Source organism: Sycon ciliatum, chromosome 9, assembly GCF_964019385.1.
Source record: "Sycon ciliatum chromosome 9, ocSycCili1.1, whole genome shotgun sequence".
NCBI lineage: Eukaryota > Metazoa > Porifera > Calcarea > Leucosolenida > Sycettidae > Sycon > Sycon ciliatum.
This window is the reverse complement of record NC_088651.1, coordinates 13,351,583-13,375,647: the sequence shown is the minus strand read 5'-3', so window position 1 is coordinate 13,375,647 and position 24,065 is coordinate 13,351,583. Positions and strand designations below refer to the sequence as shown.

Below are 24,065 nucleotides of genomic sequence, written 5' to 3'. Positions count from 1 at the left end.
GACACTGCTAGTGAACTGATGGTTAGCAAGATCGAGAACACTGATTTATACCTTCATACTACTACTAATTCTACTACTGAGTAGTGTACTGTGTAATGAAAGGAGCGGTGCTCTGACGTGGCAGCTCTGAGACGTGACAGCTCAGCTCTAGCCTATACCGTAGGCGTAAAATGAGTTTTCTCTCAGAAGAAGGTCACAGTGCATCCACGTATCGTTATGAACGTTTATTACTGCCATGGCTGACTGTTCATTGACCCACTAAGCTCTTAGTGTTCCCGCAGAAACCTACGTATTCGACACCCATAGACGTGGGCAGCAGAAAGTGAGTTTGTATTGGTAATAATTCTCGCAATCATCTCTGCACGGTTAGCAGTGCGCAGAGCTGCACGCCACGGCCTCCATGATGTACACCCGCACATTTAGCTGACTGATTACTGTGCATTTGTCACACGCACAACCGCCACTGCATTTTAAAATGGTCACGTGTACTTTACATGCCGAACTGATTCCCCGTGTACACCTATCACGTGATAGTCATCGGCTGCAGTGCAGGCACTGACTGCAAATGACATTAGAGAATAGAGTCATTATGTACATAATACACTGTCTATAGCTACTGTACAATGATACATTTCGCAGCCCACTGTTCACAGGACTAAGGCTGCGCAACGCTCAGTCACGTACTGCTACTTGCGCATAATAAAATCACTTCACAGGTCGGCGAACGTGTCGTGCATCAATCCTGATCTGCTCCGCCCATTGACCCGGTATCGCCGAAGGACTGATGCCCCAATAAAAGTTTTTAGTGAATGTCATTGGTTGCATGCACTGACCCTATTTGTTATATCGTTAACCCGCGCTAAAACTCTCTGAGCCTCTCTCTCTGTTCCCATCGCCTATCACTGTTCAACACAGCTGCAGCCATCCACCGCTACCCGAGCAAAGATGTAAGTACAATCACGTTGCGCGAGTAGCGAACGTGTCATTCGTGCACTGCTCCGCGTTTGAGGAGGAATCGAAGAAGAACTTATTTATAATATTATTATTTATTTTTTAATAATCTAACTAAGTGAAAATTATAATGTGAAGAAGAGGTTGGTGCGACTTCGGCGATAGTACGAGTACTAGTATGGGAAGAGTGTGTTGCTCATTACATCATGGGACCTCGCGGTTTTCCTGCAGACTTGAATTCTCACTTGACTGACTCATGACTGCCCAAAGCTGTTAGCTGCATTAAGTATGAGTTGGATCGCGGCAGGTTACTAGTAATGTTCTGCACGTGAACCACGAAAAATCAGCCTTCCAGAGCACACGAGAGGTCCATCGAACCGTCCACTTGGCAAACCTGCAAGAAAGCGCCACTCCCTGCTCAATACACAGTGACAGTGTTCACCCCTCATCGAGACCCTTGGTCGGGGGAGTCCACTGCATCTCACCAGCGCAGCTCATGTAGCGCCTACACACCCATTGTTGTCTTTTTTGTTTCGTCTTCGTTTTGTCTCCCCCTTCTTCCCTAGGTATGTGCAATGTGATAAAAAAAAATAAATAAAAAAAAATCAGTTGCGCTTCAGTAGGCTGAGGGTGATTGCGCCCGAAGAGCACCACTTACATACTGCTCTCCAGGCGCAAACATCACCAGGGATGCAAACTACTTACAGAGACGCTCAGTTTCCAGCGCGACAAACACCTCGCGAACACCAGATAGCAGCGTGAGTTAGTGTCGCTCATGGAGGTGCTAACAAGCGCTGAGGACAGTTGGCCATTCACAACGTTATTGCCTCCAAACCATCTAATTCGCAAGCCCGGGCTGGGGACAACAATGTGAAGAAGAGGTTGTTGCGACTTCGGCGGTAGTAGGGGAAGAGTGGGTTGCTCACTACGTCATGGGACCTCGCGGTTTTCCTGCCGACTTGACTTCTCACTTCACTGACTCACGACTGCCTTCCAGAGCACACGAAAAGTCCATCGAACCGTCCACTCGGAAAACCTGCAACGAAAGCACCACTCCCTCCTCAATACACAGTGTTTCGGGAAATTCACCCCTCATCAGTTGAGCATGAGTAGGCTGAGGATGATTGCGCCCGAAGAGCACCACTTATAATATTGCTCTCCAGGCGCAAACATCACCAGGGATACAAACTTACAGAGACGCTCCGTTTCCAGCGCGACAAACACCTCGTGAACACCAGATAGCAGCGTGAGTCAGTATCGCTCATGGAGGTGCTGAAAAAGCGCTGAGGCGCGTTGGCCATTCACAACGTTGTAGCCTCCAAACCATCTAATTCGCCAGCCCGCGCTGGGGACAACAACGTGAAAATTATAATAATGGTAAAATAGGAGAATGACAAAATGTTACGAGTTATGACTAACTGTCCGCCTAAGTAACCAGATCATATACAGTAACCTTTTGCCTTTCTCTTATTTTACCACAACTAAACTGGCTCTTAACCCAATTTCAATAAAATAACAATAAGAAAAAGTGCAAGCACAGGGCACAACAGCACTGAGACATTCAACGCGGACCTGACCCTAGCTCCAAAGTCGGTTTCGTCCTTTGTTGTTGCACTTCCTGACTGTATAATGATCTAGATACTTTGGTGAACAGTGGGTCATAACTGACAACATTCAGCCCTTCCTTTATTTATCCATGATTATATTGGCTCAACATTCGAGTTCAAACTTAAAGAATGAACAGGTTTATTGTACATGTACATGTAAACACGTTAATGTTCATGACTGTGCTTACAAGCCTTGCATAAACATACCTGGTTCAAGTCCTGGTGATGTCAGAGTTTTCTTGTTCATTCTCGCCTGTTTGCAACTCCGTGAAACTAATGAATACATGCACATTTTCTGTATTTGTCATTATTAGGTGTTTCCATACCATGTAAAAGTGGTATCGTCTCAGTCCTTACTTGGAAATGTCATAGTCGAGCTGCACGAATGCTCTACATTGCATACAGTGTCGCTAGTCAACATCATAGCCCGTGGGAGAGCAGAACTTAGTTCCTGGTCGAAAGGCACAATGATTGGATTTTAGACCAAAAGTACACATTGCTATGGCAACTATCGTGTCTGGCGTTGATGTTGCCTCCAGCTGCGGGTCAGATCACAAGCTGGACTTTCTCTTGTTTGCAGAGTGAACTGGTCTATGTCGACACCCTTTTCCTAGATGGAGCTTGTGAAATGGTTTTTCACCTTTCACCAAAGCTGTTTGCGACAGATTTATCGAATACAGACCTATGTATATTCCTGAATATGCATACAATTGGAATAAAATACTTGGTTTCTTGGTTTCTAGAAAAGTGTGGCTCTATTGAAGAGAACCAAGAAGCTTTGATCGAACATTTCCAAAGAGATATCTCAACGCTAGAATCATACTTGCCCTATGTGTACCGCTCAAGAAAGCTTGTTGATATTGCAAAATATCTTTCTTCTTTCTTTCTTTTTGACGGGTTCGCGTACCGGGCAGGTCAGGAAAAAGGCGTCGTACAACTCCCTGGTCAGGAACCACCTTTCTGCTTCCATGGGACGCCACCGCGCCATGATCAGGCGTCAGATGCGGCTCCTAGTCTTTACAGCATTGCAATGCACGACACAACTACATTGACCTCCCTGGGCACGGCATGGCCATACCTTTACGAGGAATGTCTCCAGATTCCAATCACTCCTGAATGGACGTATAATCCATTGGTTCATTGGTATTTCGTCGATAAGATCAGTGATCATGAACATGATTCTGTGGTGGGGACCAGACAATAGATAGACGCCGTCGTACAGCTCGCAACCAAACATTCCGTTCTCAAGCTCGTCATAATGGGAAGCCTACGAACGGTTCATGTCGAGAATTACTTCATGGCTGTCGTGGAGTATGAAGACGTCTTTGAAGGGATTGCCCAAGTCCAGTATCCATGATCGTGCAACTCTCTATCTAGATTTGGAAAGTTACTTACAATGTCCCTCCCAAGGATCACATTCTACAAAAGAATGGACAGAAGTCGAAATATTGAAAGCCATGGTGGACCATGGCAAAGTGCTGGCCACGGAATAAAACGAATCAGAGGGATATGAGCAACTGAATGCTTTCTTTTTCATAATTTTAAGTCGTTCCGGGAGTATTTTTTAATGAAAACTCTGACACTTTGCTGTTGTCTGGGATACTTCCGATGCACGTCATCCGGACATAGCATATGAGAGGGCTTCGGTCATGTTGTCTTTAAACTGTGAACATTAATTTGTTTGCAATCACAGTAAGATCACGGGGCAAGGGTACTGATCGAACACACCACATAGAAGCATAGCGTAATGCATGAAGTACACGTACCAGTACGTCACCCACAGTTGAAATGTACTTTCAACAACCGATCATCTAGGATCACCTTGCTTCCAGGATGCTCTCAAAGCAGCCGTCTAATACTAGTAATAGAAATTGTGTGAACATGTTCATTCAGAGACAATGGACGGATTATTTTTCAATTTTAGATTAGGACTAGGGCCGGGAGGAGGATGGGCTCCAGTTGAGCTATTAGCTGCAACAATGGTAGTGACTAACTCGCGGTATAATTTGCCTTTCAGAATCACTTGAGTGATTTGACTAGATACAAAACCTCCAGTTTTGAATTTATGTTGAAATACTAGCGCTGAGAGCAATAGCCATGCTGAAAAATACTTCAATGTAATTTGAAAGAGCTTTAAAAGCCGCTGGAGTACAGGGTAGAATAAAGTTGTGATTTTAGAAGAGCAACTGTGTGAAACGTTCATTCTAGCTCAACATATGTTGGGACAAGACCTCGAATTTGTGCTACTAATTTACACAGAGAATGCCAGTGGGGAGGGGGCTCTATTCTCTGAAGATGGCATTGCTTGTTTTTCTAGATACTATGGTTTTTCTGTCGTCTGACTTCTTTAACTTCACGCACCATACAGCCCTAGCTGAGTCTATCGGGAAATAGTCATTCGACACTGCTCAGAAGTGGTAGTTTGTGAACCCGGACAACATGGTGATGAGATATTGCTTTCCTCCATTAGTTTGTGTAGTATTGTCCAACTTTCAAGAAATCACCCCTGTACTGGAGCTGCCAACAAGCAGGAATGTATGGCATTTTAGCCAAACAGACTGGGGCAGACTGTGGGCACATTTGCGCAGCTTTGACTGGGCTGCTGTCGTCTGCGATGACCCCGAATTTGCGTGTGAACGACTCACAACTGTAATTCTGGACGGAATGGATCGGTTTACCAATTATTATATTAGGATCCAGACAGTAAGAACGACAGACCCTAAGAAAATAGTAATAATAATATATTATATTTAACTGGTTTGAGGGAAATAATATATTAATAAGGCTTGTTGGTGGACACCTGGGTGCAGCACTGTAGTTCAAGCAAAGACTCGTCCATGGAAACGGTGGCGTCAGTACCGTGATGATGGAGAATTGCGAGCTTTGTTCATCGACCTAGTGGCCCGAACAGCTGCTATTTTGCCACCCGCTGAATCTTCCCATGATGCTCTTGTCAAAGCTAAGCTCAGCTCAGGATCACTTAACGACAAGCAGCGGTGGCACAACATGAAGAGAGCTGCTGGGATGTAATGTGCCTCTGAGATACCTCTTCTGAAGAATACCGACAGCACAGAGTATCAAACTCGTCAAACCAAGGCCGATTGACTCGCCAGGTACTACTCCCAGAAGTGTGTCACGCATGAACATCCAAACATTGACCACATACGCCAACATGCACCTTCTGGTTTTTACCAGGCGTTGTCTCCATAACGCCTCTAACATCAGCATGTTGTTCGCTAACTTTTTCAGCCGCAGTATAATTATATATATAACGAAGTGCTAACTCTAACGAGTTAACGAGGAGAAATCTGTCGTTAAAACAGAAATCGTTATAAAGAAATCGACACATATACTATCCTATTGAGCGTTGAGAATGAGTGAGAATCGTTATATTTATTTATTCAACCAACATCTTATGGCTTTCAATGGCAGCTAAAACGGGAAGATGTGGGTGATAGCCAACCAACAAAAGTTACCTTTGGTACACGTAAACTAGTCAATTTTGGGAAATCGTTATAATATGCACCTCGTTATAATAATTGCTTTTACAGTATATTAAAACCTAAAAATAATCACAAAATGACTTGGGTCTGTGGGAGTCTGTGGGAGAACGCCCACTCGTTCTGTTGTGACAGATTTCAGCTAACCTCGAGGGGCAATAATATGCCATAAGGCCCGCAAGCAACCATGCGATAAGAAATGTATCACATGGCCCACAGAGCAGACCATAGGGCTGCTGTTGAAACTAGCCCTAAATGCCAACACATTATGACCACAATGTATATTGATGTGCTATCATTATAAAAACAGGAAAAATGAATATATTTCTCCTACACCCTAACAAAAAGTCTGCAACAGGCCATCAGAGAGTATACAGTACTGAAAGACGGAGACAGATAAAAGTGCCGGCGCGGCATCGTCATAGCTATAGACATGGCAACCACAATAAAACACAGCAGAATCATAATTTCAGTTGCAAAATTAAGAGTGCTACCACAAAGAGTTTCTTCATGTTTACATGTGTATCAGGAAGTTGTCAAAATACACAACTGCAAGTATTTGACGACTCCCTGGTGTGTAATTCCGAGGACAATTTTTTCTTCTTTCTTTCAGCTCCAGATAGCTGTATTTTTCATTGCAAAACATTCCTGAATTGTTGTGTTTGTTGCTCAAGCAAAGGTGAAGGCAGAGGACAGATGAGCCTGGTAAGAGTTTTGCGTGGAACATGAAGACCATACACAGGCAGTGACTTTGCGAGGATCTGAAAACGCACGACGCTGAGTTGAATTTGTGTTTTTCAAATAATTGTTTGTGATCACAGTAGCACTTCGAGCAGAACTGAATCTTATCCACAAGTTTATCGACGGTCAGGCTGCCAACATGACTGAACAAAATGATCCCTGCAAGCACCACACGGCAGACATCCGAGGCCATGCTCATTGCCGGGATGTCCATCTCCAAAAAGAATTTCATCTTTATTTATTTTATCTTTATTAAATTTTATTCCAAGCAATACATGGCTGGGGTAGCCAATGACCGCTTTGGCAGTTTGGGTGGCGATTGCAGGGTTTTTATCTTCGTTTCAATGCAACACTGCGACTCGTCGTACAGTCGTACAGTCTAGAGTCGTCGTAGTCACGCGAAAAAAACTATATTTTTTGCGGGCAAATAAATAATTTTTTGCGGGCAATATCGCATATTCTTGCCCGCGGCGCACAAGGTGCTGATTCGCTGGAGTACGGGCAACAATCACGTGCCATTTCATAAAATTATGGTTAACTGACAGGGATATTAGAGAGGTTCCGCACAACGTAAAGTTAAGCAACTTTACGTTAGTGGGCGGGAAAAACCCGTGAATTTTGCACTCCACTTACGGAAAGTTGTCTACGGAGAGTACGTAGATAGGGCTCTGATAACGTAGCAGGTCCGTAAGTGGATTGGGGTACAAATTTATGACTCTCTCCCCAGGTCGATCTGGTCGTACACTGCCGCGTCCGGAGTAGCCAAGGGCAGCTACGTGATTTGAAAACTCCGTTTGCCGGAACCCAGATGCGCATGCAGTTTACGTAAGACTTTCCGTAGATCGACTACGTTTTTTACTAACGTAATTACGTTATGCGGAACCTCTCTATTGAGACGCCCTCCGGTTATCAAGCGTTTTTAAAACTACCGTTCAAGTCTGATCGGTTCCATCACAATACGGAGTATTAGCAAGACGAAATTAGCGTTTGCTTTCGCGAACATTTTCCTCCTCAGGTTTGCGAACTTTAACATTTTTCGTTCGGAAAAGTAGTCGAAACACGAATCACGAATTCGTGTCAGGAGAGCCATAAATGTACTACGCTATACTGTCTGTACACAATGTACGACATGTCAACGTCATGCATGTGCGAATTCTGTTTGCTACTCCTTCTCATTAAGCGAATTCCGTCACCGAGTTCGACTTTCCTTGGAGTGCGAACACGAACGAGAATTTCGTCTTGCTAATCCTCCGTAATGTCAGTTCGGAAGTATAAATTACCCGTGAGGGTTGTTTACGAACATTCTGGCAGTCTTCGTCGCCAACTGTGTCGCTCTGATGCCGCGAACACAACGTCGGAGAGACTGAGAGATCATTGGAAACTAGACTGACGGATCACAATGGAGAAACGCACCGCCGTACCCGCGGCAAGCCCTGGGGTGAGCACATGGGCACCAAGCATGCTTGAGGAGACTGGCGCTGGGGGATTCTATTTTAGCGGATGTGTCAGTACTATTAGCCAGGGAAGGTGACAGGGCAAGCATGAAGTTGAGAGAAGCTCTGGAGATTGTTATTATTATTTGAAACTCGGATGTTGAGCCAATAATAAGCGGTGAAAGGAAAAGGAAATATAGATACGAGTTGAGAGTAACTCTCCATCACTGTAACCAGAAACTAGAAAGTGCAGCAACTAAGTACAAAACTGACAGAGTACTGAGACATTCGACGTCCTGACACCTAGCTTCAACACATCTCAGTAGCGCTAACTGACAGCCTTGTCAGTTTTGTGCCTAGTTGTTGCACTTTCTGACTGTATAATGGTTACAGTGATGGAGAGTTACTCTCAACTCGTATCTACATGTATATTTCCTTTTCCTTTCTAGACTTATTATTATTATTATTTCGTAATACGTATTCGCATGCAACGACGCAAATCCACACAATTCAGTAGACACTTTTTCTATCAAACGTTTTCTTTCCCTTCTCTTCAGGATAGTACAGGGAATGTTGGAAATTAGAAAAACACAAAACTATGTAGAGAATGAAAGAAAGAAAAAGTCAACACTTCAACATAGGTGTTAAAAATGATTAAAGTGTTAAAAACTCAAAACAAACAGCTGCAAGTTGTAGACAAACACGTTGAACACATCAGGGAACACTTGTCACACTTTCACGAGGTGTGACACCAAACAGCTGCAACGATAACACATTCTCCTTCTGAACACATAGTTCTGGATCTAGTTTACGAATATACAGAGCTTCTAACACAGCAAGATGTAACTTAGACCTTCCACGAGTCAAAATCGAAAAGATATCATCACTATACAACTTACGACAACTAGCACTGCCCGACAAATGATGCTTGATGGACGATGTCCGATCACTTAGCTCTGTCACCTTTGACGCCTGCCGTTGTTCTCTTCCGTTAGGCTTGTTTGATTGGTTGCTCCGGTCCACACCTCCAACGTCCGTTGATTTCATGTCCGTTTTTGTTGATTTCATGGCCGTTTTCGTGTCACTTCTTGGTCTTCCTCGTTTCCTCTTGTTGATCGTTGTTGTCACTTCCATTATCGACGTATTCAGATCACCAGTACTCCGTCTCTTCACCTTGCTTCTGGTAACTCTTCCGGTGTCTATGAGCTCCAGTGTCACATTGGGTGGTTTTCGAGACGGTCTCCCTCGCTTCCTCACGCTTGACTGAGATGGGCCAAGCTCCCCGCCCGTCGAGGCGGAGGCGCGCATGCGTACATCTACACTGGACGCAGACAAAGGCGTTCCAGTATCGGACTGCACAGCACATTTTGGAGGACGGCCACGACGAGGACGAGTACCACGAGCGTCAACAGGGACAAGACCTAACGGCACATGTTGACGGATGCGTGCGCCCAGGTGTTGAAGGGTTCTACCTACGTACCGATCTTCACATTCTCGGCACTGAAAAAAATAGATAAGGTTGCTTCTACTAAGGGTAGGTAGAACGTCCTTCTTCACACTGAACGCACGCGTCGTTCCAAATACTAAATACAATTTCACGCACGGGTAAGACGAACAGACAATGTTGCGCACCTCCTTCTCGACGCGCGCAGAACCAGCACCCACCCAGGGTAAGCGTAGTACCACGGGGCACCTGTCCGGTCCAAATGGTTTCGGATCCTGCGTGATTGGTTTGTTTTTAATAAGTTTTGTCAGTAGTGACGAGGGGTATCCATTGTTTGTCAAAATTGATGTGAGCCGCCTCAGTTCTTCTTGAAGAAGGTGAAGAAGTGCTAGTTGTCGTAAGTTGTATAGTGATGATATCTTTTCGATTTTGACTCGTGGAAGGTCTAAGTTACATCTTGCTGTGTTAGAAGCTCTGTATATTCGTAAACTAGATCCAGAACTATGTGTACAGAAGGAGAATGTGTTATCGTTGCAGCTGTTTGGTGTCACACCTCGTGAAAGTGTGACAAGTGTTCCCTGATGTGTTCAACGTGTTTGTCTACAACTTGCAGCTGTTTGTTTTTGAGTTTTTAACACTTTAATCATTTTTAACACCTATGTTGAAGTGTTGACTTTTACTTTCTTTCATTCTCTATATAGTTATGTGTTTTTCTAATTTCCAACATTCCCTGTACTATCCTGAAGAGAAGGGAAAGAAAACGTTTGATAGAAAAAGTGTCTACTGAATTGTGTGGATTTGCGTCGTTGCATGCGAATACGTATTACGAAACTGTTTTTCCCACCGCCTCCAAACTACTGTTTGAATTATTATTATTATTATTATTATTTGAGGGATTCCCCAAAGGCCGAAGCCTAAATCAAGGGGGTCTCCGAGAATAAATATATGTGTACAATAGGGTGCAATTTTTAAAAGGAAGAAAATATTAAGATAAAAAAAGATGAGGGGATCGTGACCACAAATTAACACCAAATCTGGCTGGGGATTCCTTTGAGTATGACAGTTCGCACGCTGTTACTCAACATCGCACCTAGAAAATATTATTGTGCGTTGGATAGCTCACTCTTGATATGTGTGCACTGAGGTGACATCTGATACTAGCTGGTATTTTTTGCCACAACATACACCAATGCACTGTGCATTATCATGTTGTTGGAGTGTGTGTGTATGTGTGTTTGTATGTGTGTGTGCATAGGTGTCTGCGTGAAAGCACTGCGGGGTTTTCGTGAATTTATCACCACATTGTCTTCTGTCAATAACTGGTGTTGGTAGCATACTTATTTAAATGGACCAGTATCTTTATGATTTTGGCACGTCACGGTGGTTGCGATATAGCACATCATAGCACCACAAAATGCATGTATATAACTGCTCCTTTGCAAACTTGCACACCATTGCATACCTGATGGTGGCAATTTTGCCGAAACGTTGTAAAAAATTGATTGAGAAACGAGATCGAGTTTTGGGAAGAGAGCGAGTCTGCTCCGAAACCCTATTACCTATGAATGAAGCTGAAGAAAGCCTCACCACTGCTACTATAATCATAATGTTGCGTTAAAAGAAACCTGAGTGCATAGCATAACATACATTCCAAATTAAAATACTCGCCTACCCGGATGTTTCTAGAAAAGACAAAAAAGCCCAAGGAATTACAAGTTACGCTATAATGTCCACAAACACCACCAGTTAGTAAACAAACAGCTTATGCGATTACATTGCACTTTTGCGGATTTCTGTTCGACTTTGATTTACGCATGTTGTTGTATTTGGTTCTTGTCTTGTAGAGTCCAGTGTCTGATGTCATATATGGTCTAAGCGTACGTGCGAGTATGGTGTGATGTGTGACGTTTATGGTATGTGGTGCATGCAAGAATACGTGTTGTCAGAGTGTGAGGATCTGCTTCCGTCTGTGTGAGAGTGACTGTCAAGCGGATGCTGGACATGCGCAGTGCTAGTTTTGGTCAGGGAATGAGAGTCATGTGTGACAGTGTGATTCGTCCATGGACTGGTTGTCTTGGTCTTGGTCATGTGTTCTGTATCTATTAGTCCCTGATTGGTCATACCAAATCGTCGTCGCTTTATTATTGTGTAGTATCCCTGCCTGGCTGATACGGAAGTAATACGGAAGTAATACGGAAGTAATACGGAAGCAATACGGAGCGACCTTATGTATATTATTAATTTTAGTGTATATTCGCATATAAGCGTACGGCGTTTGCTGCATAAAAGCAGCTGCGCTTTTTCTGTTTTAATTAGATTAGATTAGATTAGATAGCAATGAAAGCTAACTCGAAGAAGAAGGATTCAACCTCTAGGTGAGCACCGGAGAGAAAGTTATTTATTTTGCCGCTTCTTCTTTCACTAACAATTATATCTCAGGTGTGTACCTGAAAGTAGAATAAAAGTAATTCTTGTTGATTTCACCGCGCCTACCACTCGGCTACCCATTACATTGGTGGCAGCGGTGTAGTTTTAAATAAAACAACGTGATTCGACCCCAGACTCCGATGGCTCAACCCACTACAGCTCCGTGCGACGAATCAAGATGAGAATCATGTTTCTTGCCTTCCTCGGCCTGGCACTGCTTATTAGCCTGCAGCTCAGTCAGGGTGCTAGCGTGGATCACCCTTCTCTCCGCACGGCACACACTGGAGACTCCGATGGCGATTCCAAGCGACCCGCTACCTACATGTATACTACCGGTGGTGATGGCGAAGCTGATGAGGACGACAACAGGCAGGCTGGTACCCAAGACAAGTAGTGTATTCCCCAAGACCAGCAGCGTTTGATTTTCGCGGGCACGCAGTCGGAAGCAGGAGCCCACTCTTCATTTGGTACTTCGCCTCCATGGTGGGATGCAGATTTTCGTCAACACTATTCCTGGCTAGACCATCACTCTTTACGTCGCGCAAAGCGATGCTATCGACAATGTGAAGACCACGATTCAAGACGAGGATGGAGGTCAATCAGGTCATTTGTCTGACGCCGAGCTAGCCGCTCTGAGTGACCGGCTCAACCAAGATGAAGATAAAACCTGGCTCGCCCTCCGCTGTAGCTCCAGCCGCCGCCGTGGTTACTAACGCTGATTCCAGGTATGGCATTTTCTTTCCTGTCTTCCTTCAGTCTCCCTGTTCTCTTCAGTCTTCCTTTATGCGAGTATGTGAATCCAGTTTAGTTTGGTAGGCGTCTGATCATGGTGAGCCACGGCTTACCCAGCTAACGTGGGACAATGTGTGTGACAAAGCCCCTTATAGTTATAGTGTATTCAGTTCGGTTTTTGAACTGCGATGTTCCTGGCGGATTGTGCCAGCGTTGTGCAGCAAGAGTGCTGTGGATTTTCAGGTCCTATTTGGAGGACAGTTCTTTCCCCTTTTGACCCCGTGAGATCGTGTGAACCTGGTGTGCTTCTACTTTATGATTTGTTATCAGTTCATTTCTTCTGTCTACTCTAAACGTTATCATTTCCGATATAATTTGCCATCTTCCGGTTGACGCTGTGTTCATAACTCTTCACTAATTTTTTGGAAAATCACGAGGGCGTGATTATCTGTAGGAAGGGAGGGTGTAGTATCCCTGCCTGGCTGATACGGAAGTAATACGGAAGTAATACGGAAGTAATACGGAAGGAATACGGAGCGACCTTATGTATATTATTAATTTTAGTGTATCTTCGCATATAAGCGTACGGCGTTTGCTGCATAAAAGCAGCTGCGCTTTTTCTGTTTTAATTAGATTAGATTAGATTAGATAGCAATGAAAGCTAACTCGAAGAAGAAGGATTCAACCTCTAGGTGAGCACCGGAGAGAAAGTTATTTATTTTGCCGCTTCTTCTTTCACTAACAATTATATCTCAGGTGTGTACCTGAAAGTAGAATAAAAGTAATTCTTGTTGATTTCACCGCGCCTACCACTCGGCTACCCATTACAATTGCTTGTTCTTTTGTTGTTTCTTCGTGTCTTTTCTCGGGTATCTTTTCCCGTCGTGGTTTTCAGTCTAGTCTTTTTGTCTTTCTCCTCCTGCGCCCTCGTTATTTGTTGTTATAATAATTATGAGAATTGTTACACAACCAAGAGTTTGCGTTGCTGTGTGGCGGGAGCCGGGGGAGAACTATTTCCATTTCAGCAAGACACTGACCGACGGTACTGACGTTCTACAACTAACTGGCGACAGCTCTAGCACATCTCGGATGAGCAATGGCCTTCCAACTTGGAAGGTTCAAAGTTCATGAGATAACATAATTAGGGGTTCCTTGGACCTTTTTATTTTCTATAAATCCATTCTATCCGAATAATGTCGTGGAAAACAGATGTGTGCGGCAACTGCGGTTAAGAAAGTTTTGACTGAATTTAAATAGGTGATGAATAACATACAGTGCTGATGAAGAAAAAGCGAAAACATAGATGCCATTAACAATAAGACGGGGTCTGAGACACGTGTGGGTTGAGCACTTTCAGCTTCGATTCTCAGGCTATGGTAGTATTTAAAAATAACAGAACTGAACCGAAAACCGATAGTAGTAGTGTGGAGAACCTCTGCAATAGGCTGTAGGATTCTTTTGGAACAAGTTCATGGCCAAACTGCAACATTGCGTTGTATAGGTCCACGTTGTTCAGTTCCTTTTGAAGATTCGATTCTGGTTCTAACGAGAGCAGATAGTCTCCCAATCCAATATGTAGAGCTGCACGACTTGGTCGCCTGGAATGGGGAAGACTTTCCCAGTACTCTTCGTACTCCATGATGGCGATGAAGTAATCCTCTACTCGCGACGTCCGTATCGATCCATTGATTAGGAACAGTAAAACCGAATGGTAAGGTGCCATTTTAATGGTTGCATTAATCCACATATCGCTGGCGCACAGGTCATCAATCGGAGGCCCTTTAAGGTCGTACATGTTTTCCCAAACGTAGTAGGGGTTATAGGCCCATCCGGTAATAGGGAACCGAGGTATACTAAAGATCTGCATATCCTTTGCCAGGGATGGCAAGAGGCGTGCATTTCTCTTTGAAGCGCCGTGAAAGCATTCAGAAAACTCAACAAGCCGTCTGTAAAGGTTTTTGCAAGGCATGTGTGAAACCGCCTCTTCAAGTTCTTGCTCTATTCTGTTCAAGATGGCTTTCTGGTACTTTTCAATGGATTGGAAACGCTGGAACCACCACTTCACCACATCCGCTAGTCTGTACAATCTCACTTCAAATGAGAGAGCAATTCCGAGCGGGTTCAAGTCATTCCCGATATTATCGGAGGAAAGGTTCGGGAGAAATGAACTTGCTTCTTCGCCGGACAGATATAGATCCCCTAGGTGTGGCATCAATGAACCAAAAATACTCAATTCAGGAGCTTGACCAAATGTTTTAGGCGGCAACAACGCTAAGCATGATAGCTGCACAATCAATCGCTTTCTGACGCTATGTTCGATAGCAGAGTTCGGGTCAGGTTTCTGAGGCCGACGGCATATCTTGCAGCGATTAGTGATGTCATCGAACACATCCAGGCTAGCCACGCTGTGGGCAATAAAGAGATGTTTAGCTGTTGACATATATTCCACGCCCAAATCAACACTCAGCTGGTAGCGATGCTGTATGCCACAAAACAGGACAAAAATGGAGAACATGACACAACAAAGAATGCAACTGCTAACTTTGTGGCATTACATCACACCATCGAAGTATGCAAAAGTGACTCAGAATATTCTAACCGTCCATGTACCAGCAACAAGTTCCCGTTATCCTCAAATGTAACGTAGGCGTGTCCGGATAGAAGTGAGGGACTGCATTTAAAACACTTTAGAACGAGGTCTGTCTCGTTGTCCAGGAAACGACCAATCAGCGACATTCCCGCCAAGGGCCTTATCAGAGTTTAAATCCCGCTCAATCGTTATTTTACTACTCTTGATGATGCGTCGAGGGCCTTGGATTAGTTTAAAGCCCGCTGAATATACTCTAAACTGGTGCGTACAACTCCCTGTATGCATTATAGTACGGTGCAGGTAATGAACTCTGCATAAAATATACGGTGTACTACTAAAAGCTACGCATTTCAGAAGTGTGTACGGGTTTTGCTTCCCGTATTCTTTCATCTGTACGAATTTCCTTTGTCAACAGCTTGTGGAAACTTATAAAACCGAAGATCAAAGTCATTAGAGGTATCGACAAGGGGCCCTCAAAGCCCCTAATTTGCCTAAATAGCTCCACAAGCTATGAATAAGAATGAAGCTCACAATAAGAGCCCAGCATTTCATTTGCTGCTTTTCTACTTTTAGTAGTCCTAAGTGGTGCTGAGTTACCATAACTAAACAGAAGAAAATATTCTTTCATACCACATCAAGTCTCTCTGCACACAAACAACAAAACTACCCAATATAATGGTACACAAGCATAATGGAAGTGAGATAATGCATGTAACCTCGTTCTAAAATAGTTAGTGCATGGCAGGGAGGGTCTTATGGCTTGTTTGTGCCCTTCAGGGTGGCCCTCGGGCCTACGGCCCTCAGGCTAACCTGTCGGGCACTAACAAGCCATAAGGCCCTCCCTGCCATGCACTAACCTATAATTAAAGGAACGCTACAACTCAAAGCCTCCTTCGAAATCACTTGCAGCACTACACTTGAAAGGAAGTTTATCAACAAGACAATACACGTGGCTAGTTACCTGACATATCCGTTTGAACGTGTATTCATTCAACAGCATCTCCCTGAGTCGTCTGCTCGCGCCCAACAGCTGAAAGATATCCGCAACTGACAGCATAGGTAATAATGTTGCTTGCCAGACATCAAAAAGGACACTATTCAGCCCATACTCCACTGATACTGGGTCCCCTGGCTGGAAACTATCTTCAGGTTCATGTTGGGAGCTGGCTATACCAGAGTCTTCTTGATCTGTGCACACTTCCCTATTGTCACGTGATGCTCTGGTATGTTGTAAACGGTAAGTTAAATGAATCAGGAACGCAATTAAAAAACTGCTTAGTACTGCAAAAAATATTTTTTGAGTACTAACTTCCACTGCTGCATTATCATCAAAATGAACAGCTTGGTAATGGGAATCCATTGCTAGGGTATGGTGATCACTCCTTGTAGTTAAGATCCTTGCAGTGGAAACCTTTTCAACACGGATCAACACACAAGACCAGGCATACCAAAGAACACACACACAAAAGAATCGTGAGGGTTGTTTTGTTCAGTCATGGCCGGACGCCATTGAAGTAGATGGGTCGTTTTTACTTTTTTTTTATTATTTTTACTTCAAAAGTATTTTTTGTATCACATTGCACATACATACGGAAGAAATGGAAACTCAAAATACTTTGTCAATGATTTCGCCTCGTTTCAGGTATTGTTTTGCTACCACCAGTACCGACAACTGTCAGTGAAAACTGTGGACAGTGATCCCAGAGGGTATTTCATAGACTAGCCTCACCTACATGTATCTCTAAGGAAACCTTACTTCTCAACTTAAGGTAGCAGCCTACCCATACATTTCACAAGGCATTCAATTGATCGTATATTTGGTGTTTCTCAATGGAGTTGAGTGAAATTTTGACCACACATTCCTGCCATTATGCTGGCCCTCTGGACATGATTTCAAAGCTCTTGCCCCTCACTGACAGGTTTCTAGGCCGGAAAAACTCAACATTCCGGCATAGTGCCATGGTGTGCGAGCCACCCAGGAGCCAAAAGAATGCATTTACAATATTTTTAACATTTTAACACTCGGATTAACATTTTCGTGCCCATTCTGTCCGTGCGCGGGATCCAAACCTAAAACAAGTCCAGAAGCAGGTATGGGTGGTGGGATAGGGCCCCTCAACGTGGAGCTGGAATCTGTCACAACGGTAGGAGTGGGCGTTGTCTCACAGACTTCCACAGACGCAAGTCAATTCTTGATTTTTTTAGGTTTAGCATTAGCTACGAGGCGGTACCTTTGATACAACATCCAGTGCTGGGACCTGCACAGCAAGACCTTTCTACAGCGCTCCACACCAAATCCAGTATACCCTCAAAAATCTGCAAAGACAACCATCACGTTCCACAACTGCCTAGTACTGACTCCTACCTGACTTCTCGACACGACACCAACTTGCCAAGGTCACTCAATCACCGTCAACTACAATAATCAAGCCACATATCTGCAACGTCACGGGGGTGCTGGCAAAAGTCCTGCTGCACGGTGGCGGACTTCCAGCGTGCAGCCCCATACATGGCTAAAAACACGATTTTTGGACTTTTTTGGACTTGGAACAAAATTCTGCACATTTTCGCGTGTTTCCATGATACTACAAGTTGCGCACGGTCTGCTCAGATTAAAATACAGTGCTACCAAAAAATGACAGCGTGCAACAAAAAATCTTTCCTTGCAAGGGCACATTTTCTACCATAACTCTTGAACGGAAGGTCAGATCGAGACAAAATGTTCAGAGATTTTGCAGCTATTCATTCTCTTTCAACTGATGTAGCACTCGATATGAATTTACAAATTCGATTTTTCAGCAAATGTTTGGGTAGGCTGCTACTTTAAGGGGGCAGACTGGTTTTATCCTCCCACTAACACAACCAGTTAGTAAACAATCAGCTCATGCGATAAACATTGCACGACACTGACCGACGGCATTGACGTTCTACAACTGTGACCGGCATTGACGTTCTACAATTGTGTTTCTTAACTGGTGGTGTTAGTGGACAGTATAGCGTAACTACTTGCAGTTCCTTGGTCCTTTCACTTTTGTATAAATTAAACCTTGGCACTCCATCCGAGTCCAGAGATATTTGAGACCAGCAGATGTCCCAAAGAATTAATTTATAACCATTACAAATTGAGGACAGTGTTGACAGAGTTTAGACTTACCTAGAAGCAGAGACTTGCAACTGGTGATGTCGGGGTGCAACTACAGTTTCCAGGGGAAAGGGATACCTGAGCTCGCCTGGCGATTTGAAGATACTGCTTGTGAACTGATGGTTAGCAAGATCGAGAACACTGATTTATACCTTCACTAGCAGCACCACCGGCCAGCGTTGCCTGGCCGGATGTGGCATGCGGGTGAAGCAAGTACGTGAACAGCACACGTGCTCAGCACGTGGTGGCTAGACCGCTGAAGTATTGGTGAGCTCACCAGATCTGCACTGACTGCACTCTGCATCTGATCTGCAGTGAAGAGCGCATCGCACTTTTGTTCGTAAGTAACTGTTTATGATTTTTTTGAGCCGCTTCATCCGCCACCAGGTGATGGACAACCCTGACCAGCCTCCCGAAGGCGTAACAGACGTCCCTCCTTCTCCTTCCAACGATGAAGAACCTCCCTCATAGATTTGCACCCTCCTGCGGAGCCCACGCTGCTTTGGCAGTGGCGGAGGGTCGCTTGCCGACGTAACCGTCGGAGATAATGAAATTTGCACCCTCCTGCGGAGCCCACGCTGCTTTGGCAGTGGCGGAGGCTCGCTTGCCGACGTAACCGTAACCGTCGGAGATCATCATGAACAATGGACTGACTAATTATTCACTTGTCCTGCTACACGATTCTGTGGCTGCTTCCGCTAGCTACACGATTCGCACGCTTCGCGTGCTCAGGGCAGCGCAGTAGGCCTTTAAATTTTGGTTTGAAATTTGCACCCTCCTGCGGAGTCCACGCTGCTTTGGCAGTGGCGGAGGCTCGCTTGCCGACGTAACCGTCGGAGATCATGAAATTTGCACCCTCCTTCGGAGCCCACGCTGCTTTGGCAGTGGCGCTTTGCGTGCTCAGGGCAGCGTGACACAAAAACACACGTCACAGGTGCCTGTTCTTTATAAGGAACGTGACACACACACACACACAGACACACGTCACAGGTACAGGTGCCTCTTCTTTATAAGTAAAGATACTACTACTAATACTACTACTGAGTAGTGTACTGTGTAGTGAAAGGAGCGGTGCTCTGACGTGGCAGACCTGAGACGTGACAGCTCAGCTCTAACCTATACTATAGCGTAGCTGAATGATGAGTTGTCTCTCAGAACTAACACTAGTAACAGAAGAAGGTCGCAATGCATCCACGCATCGTTATTAACGTTTATTACTGCCATGGCTGACTGTTCATTGATCCACTAAGCTCTTAGTGATCCAGCGGGAAACCTAGGTGCGACACCCATAGACGTGGGCAGCAGACAGTGAGCTTGTATCTTTACTTATAAAAGAGAGGCACCTGTGACGTGTGTCTGTGTGTGTGTGTGTGTGTCACGCTCCTTATAAAGAAGAGGCACCTGTGACGTGTGTTTTTGTGTCACGCTGAAGCGCTGCGGAGCATGCAGCGCTGCCCTGAGCACGCGAAGCGTGCGAACAGTGTTGCACAGTGTAGCTAGCTAGCGGCCGCAGAAGCACTGAGCACGCGAAGCGTGCGAATCGTGTAGCTAGCGGCTAGCGGAAGCAGCCACAGAAGCACTAAGCACGCGAAGCGTACGAATCGTGTAGCCACCACCACGTGCTGAGCACGCGAAGCGTGCGAACAGTGTAGGCACGGCGGTACGCGGTAGCGCTTATACTTATTTGGCGGTACGCGGTAGCGCTTATACTTATTTGGCGGTACGCGGTAGCGCTTATACTTATTTATACTCACGATCAGTACGAGTAGCAGTAGCAGCCGCGCGCAGAAGCACTGAGCACGCGAAGCGTGCGAATCATGTAGCCACCTAGCCTAGGCCATAGGTAGCACTAGCAGCCGCACAAGCGCTGCGGACCACGTGAACCGTTCTCTGCAAATAGAAACATCTGCAACAAGACTCAAAAGGATACAAAAGATCTGCACTGACTGCACTCTGCATCTGATCTGCAGTGAAGAGCGCATCGCACTTTTGTTCGTAAGTTTATGAATTTTTTGAGCCGCTTCATCCGCCACCAGGTGATGGACAACCCTGACCAGCCTCCCGAAGGCGTAACAGACGTCCCTCCTTCTCCTTCCAACGATGAAGAACCTCCCTCACCAGGACTTCAGCGGTCTGGCCACCACCACGTGCTGAGCACGTGTGCTGTTCATGTACTTGCTTCACCCGCATGCCACATTCGGCCAGGCAACGCTGGCGGGGGTGCTGCTAGTTGGTAATAAATATCGCAATCATCTCTGCACGGCTCGCAGTGTGCAGAGCTGCATGCTACAGACTCCATGATGTACACACGCACATGTAGCTGGCTATTATTATTACTGTGCATTGGTCACAGGCACAACCGCCACTCCATGTCAAGATGGCCACGAGTGCGCTGTCTGTCCTTTAAGTTCAAGTACTTGCCCAACTCATTACCCACGTACGCACACCTTTTAGTATTACGTGATCGTCAAAAGATTCGTAGTAGTAGTAGAAGTAGTAGGTATTGAAGATGGCAAAAAAATTTAAAGATTCGTCATTGGCTGAATCGCAGGCACTGACTTTATTCTTCGCAAATGTACTTACTGACTAGTGTACCATGATTACGTCATGTACCTTTCGCTGCCCACTGTTCAGTGTAGTTCACAGGGCTAGGGCTGCGCAGCGCTCGGCGGGTTCTTGAGTGACGTGACTTGATTTCATTGCATGCACGGTACTGGAGGACAGTACAGCTAGCTACGGACTACAGTCACGCACTGCTACTTGCACAATACACTGAACTCAAGTAGTCAAATCACTTCACAGACACAGGGCGGCGCACGCGTCATGCAGCAATCTTGATCTGCTCCGCGATTGACCCGGCATCGACGAAGGACTGATGCGCCAATACATTTTTTTTGCGAATGTCATTGGTTGCATGCACTGACCCTATTCGTCATTTTATTTTTTACTAAGTCAACTATGCTCCCGAATAAATGCGGAAGGTGGTGGCGGGCTTTGCTGCTCAGCCGCCCTTATATCGCTAACCCGCGCTAAAACTCTCTCTTTCCACCGCCTATCACTGTTCAACACAGCTGCAGCCATCTACCGCTACTCGAGCAAAATAATCACTTAACTAGTCGTTGCGGGTGCAGCGAACGACTACGTGTCATTCGTGCTCTGCTCCGCGTTTGACGTGGATTCGAAGAAGAGCTAATGCGTAATGGATGAAGGCATTATCTCATCACCATGTTGTCTGGGTTTAAGGGCAACTGCTTTGGCAGATTTTATGAGCGGTGTCGACTGAGTATTTTCCGATAGATTCAGCTCGGGCTGCATGGTACGTGAAGTCGAAGAAGTCAGAAGAAAGAAAACCATACTATCCAGTATCGACATGTACACAAACAAGCAAAACCAACTTCAGGGTGTCGAGCCCCCTCCCCACAGGCGCCCTCTAGATCAAGCATTGTCACAGAGTCGAGGTGTTGGCCCCACCATATTGACTACCAATGAATGTTTCACACAATTGCTCGAATAAATTCACAACTTAAAAATTCTTCCCTGTTCTCCAGCGACTTTTACAGCTGTCTCAACTTACTTCATAGTATTTTTCACCATGGCTATTGACCTCGGCGCTAGTATTTCACCATAACCTTAATTACAGAGGTTTCGGAGGCCAGCCAAAGCACTCTAGTGACTCTAAAAGGCACATTATACTGCGAATTAGTCACTGCCATTGTTGCTGCTTATAGCTCATCTGTGGGTCATACTCGTCCCGGGACAAGTCCCAATCTAAAATTCACAACCACCCTGTCCTTGTCGGTGAATGAAGGTGCACACATAATTTCTATTACTGGTATTAGACGGCTGCTTTGAGAGCATCCTGGAAGCAAGGTGATCCTAGACGATCGGTTGTTGAAAGTACATTTCAACTGTGGGTGACGTACTGGTACGTGTACTTCATGCATTACGCTATGCTTCTATGTGGTGTGTTCTATCAGTACCCGTGCCCTGTGACCTTACTGCGATTGAAAACAAATAAATTTTCACCCGGGAAATGCAAAATGACCGAAGCCCTTTCATATGCTACACCCGGATGATGTGCATTGGAAGACTACAGCAAAGTGTCAGAGTTTTCATTAAAACAGATTTCCGGAATTATGAAAAAGAATGCAGCTATAAGCAATGAAAACTTGAAAAGACACGGGTTGGTTTACCAGAGACAAGGTCCATGGCTTGCGTCTAGCTATACATAATACCTGAAACAATGTTTTATTACAGGAAAGTGAACAGTAACAAGGATCCTAAACGGAGAAAGATCGAAATTGACATTACTGAACCGGTCTGAATGTTTACAGAATTTGGTGTTGTTCGTACATTTACCAACGCTAACAGTTTTTCAAACCTAGCATTCATATTACATCTAGTTCCATTAATACAGAGACACCCTGAAAATAACAGCGGTTAACAAAAAAGGTGACGAAATGAAAATTTCACACATCTTTAGCAATGCACCCGTCCAGAAATCATTACAATGAGGTCACAAAACTGCACTGGCTGTTGTGATACTGGCACTCAGCTGCTCCGATATTCTCCTCATCCCTTCTTCTTCATGACGCGGCTTCGAATCATTTCGTAGCCAACAACTTTCCATAGCCCTCCATGGCTTTGAACAATTCGTCTGATGTCCATTCTGTTCTAGAATGTGATCCTTGTGAGGCAGGTTGTAGGTAACTTCCCAATTGTAGGTAGAGAGTTGCACGATCAGGGATACTGGACTTTGGCAATCCCTTCAAGAACTCTTCATACTCCAGGACAGCCATGAAATAATCCTCGACATGAACCGTCCGCATTCGTCCCATTATCAGGAGCTTGAGAACGGAATGTTTGGTTGCGAGCTGTCCGATGGCGTATGTCCAATATCTAATCCCAATCAAATCATATTTTTCAAGACAACTCCTCACATCGACGAAATTCCAATGAACGAAAGCATTATCCGTCCAAGCAGAAATGATTGGAGTCTGCAGACAGTGCTCATAAATGTATGTCCATAACCATGCTGTGACCGGGGAGGTTAATGCACTTTTGTCGTGCTTTGCAATGCTGTAAAGACATATTGCAATATTAACAAGCCTTCTCGATCGGTACACATAGGGCAAGTATGATTCTAGCGTTGGGATATCTCTCTGCAAATGTTCGATCATAGCTTCTTGGTTCTCTTCAATAGAGCCACACTTTTCTAGAAGCAAAGAAACCAAATCTTCTATACTACATGCATCCGTGGTCATGTCTTCGTCTGAATCCGATGAACCTGGCCCAAACAACTTCCGCGAAACGTTTGGAATAATTTCACACGCTTCATCTACAGATAAGAACTCGACATAGACCGTTTCATCCTGCAAACAAGAGAAGGTACAGCTTGTGATGTGACCCGCAGTTGGAGGTGCCATCAACGCCAGAGTCGATAATTGCTTAAACAATGTATCCATACGGTCGAAAACCTGGCGATTAGCCCCTTCGAC

The 24,065-nt window shown here is 44.9% G+C and overlaps 1 protein-coding gene across 1 annotated transcript; it reads right to left on the bottom strand.

Moving 5' to 3' along the window:
• Nucleotides 1–14,021: 14,021 nt before the first annotated feature.
• Nucleotides 14,022–18,663, bottom strand: LOC135825260 (uncharacterized). The gene is made up of 3 exons (XM_065338000.1): nucleotides 18,580–18,663; nucleotides 16,387–16,836; nucleotides 14,022–15,314 (listed from the first exon to the last, which is right to left on the bottom strand). Exons 2-3 carry the CDS (start codon nucleotides 16,783–16,785, stop codon nucleotides 14,202–14,204), a joined length of 1,512 nt encoding a protein of 503 aa, XP_065194072.1. The 5' UTR covers nucleotides 16,786–16,836; nucleotides 18,580–18,663; the 3' UTR covers nucleotides 14,022–14,201.
• Between the last annotated feature and the right edge of the window lie 5,402 nt (nucleotides 18,664–24,065).

Bases quoted from the DNA above. Each gene is read 5' to 3' on its own strand.
- LOC135825260 (XM_065338000.1), bottom strand. From the start codon at position 16,785: ATGGATTCCCATTACCAAGCTGTTCATTTTGATGATAATGCAGCAGTG. The intron at 15,315-16,386 runs GTAACTAGCCAC...TGTGGCATACAG, and splicing joins CGTTCAAACGGATATGTCAG to CATCGCTACCAGCTGAGTGT.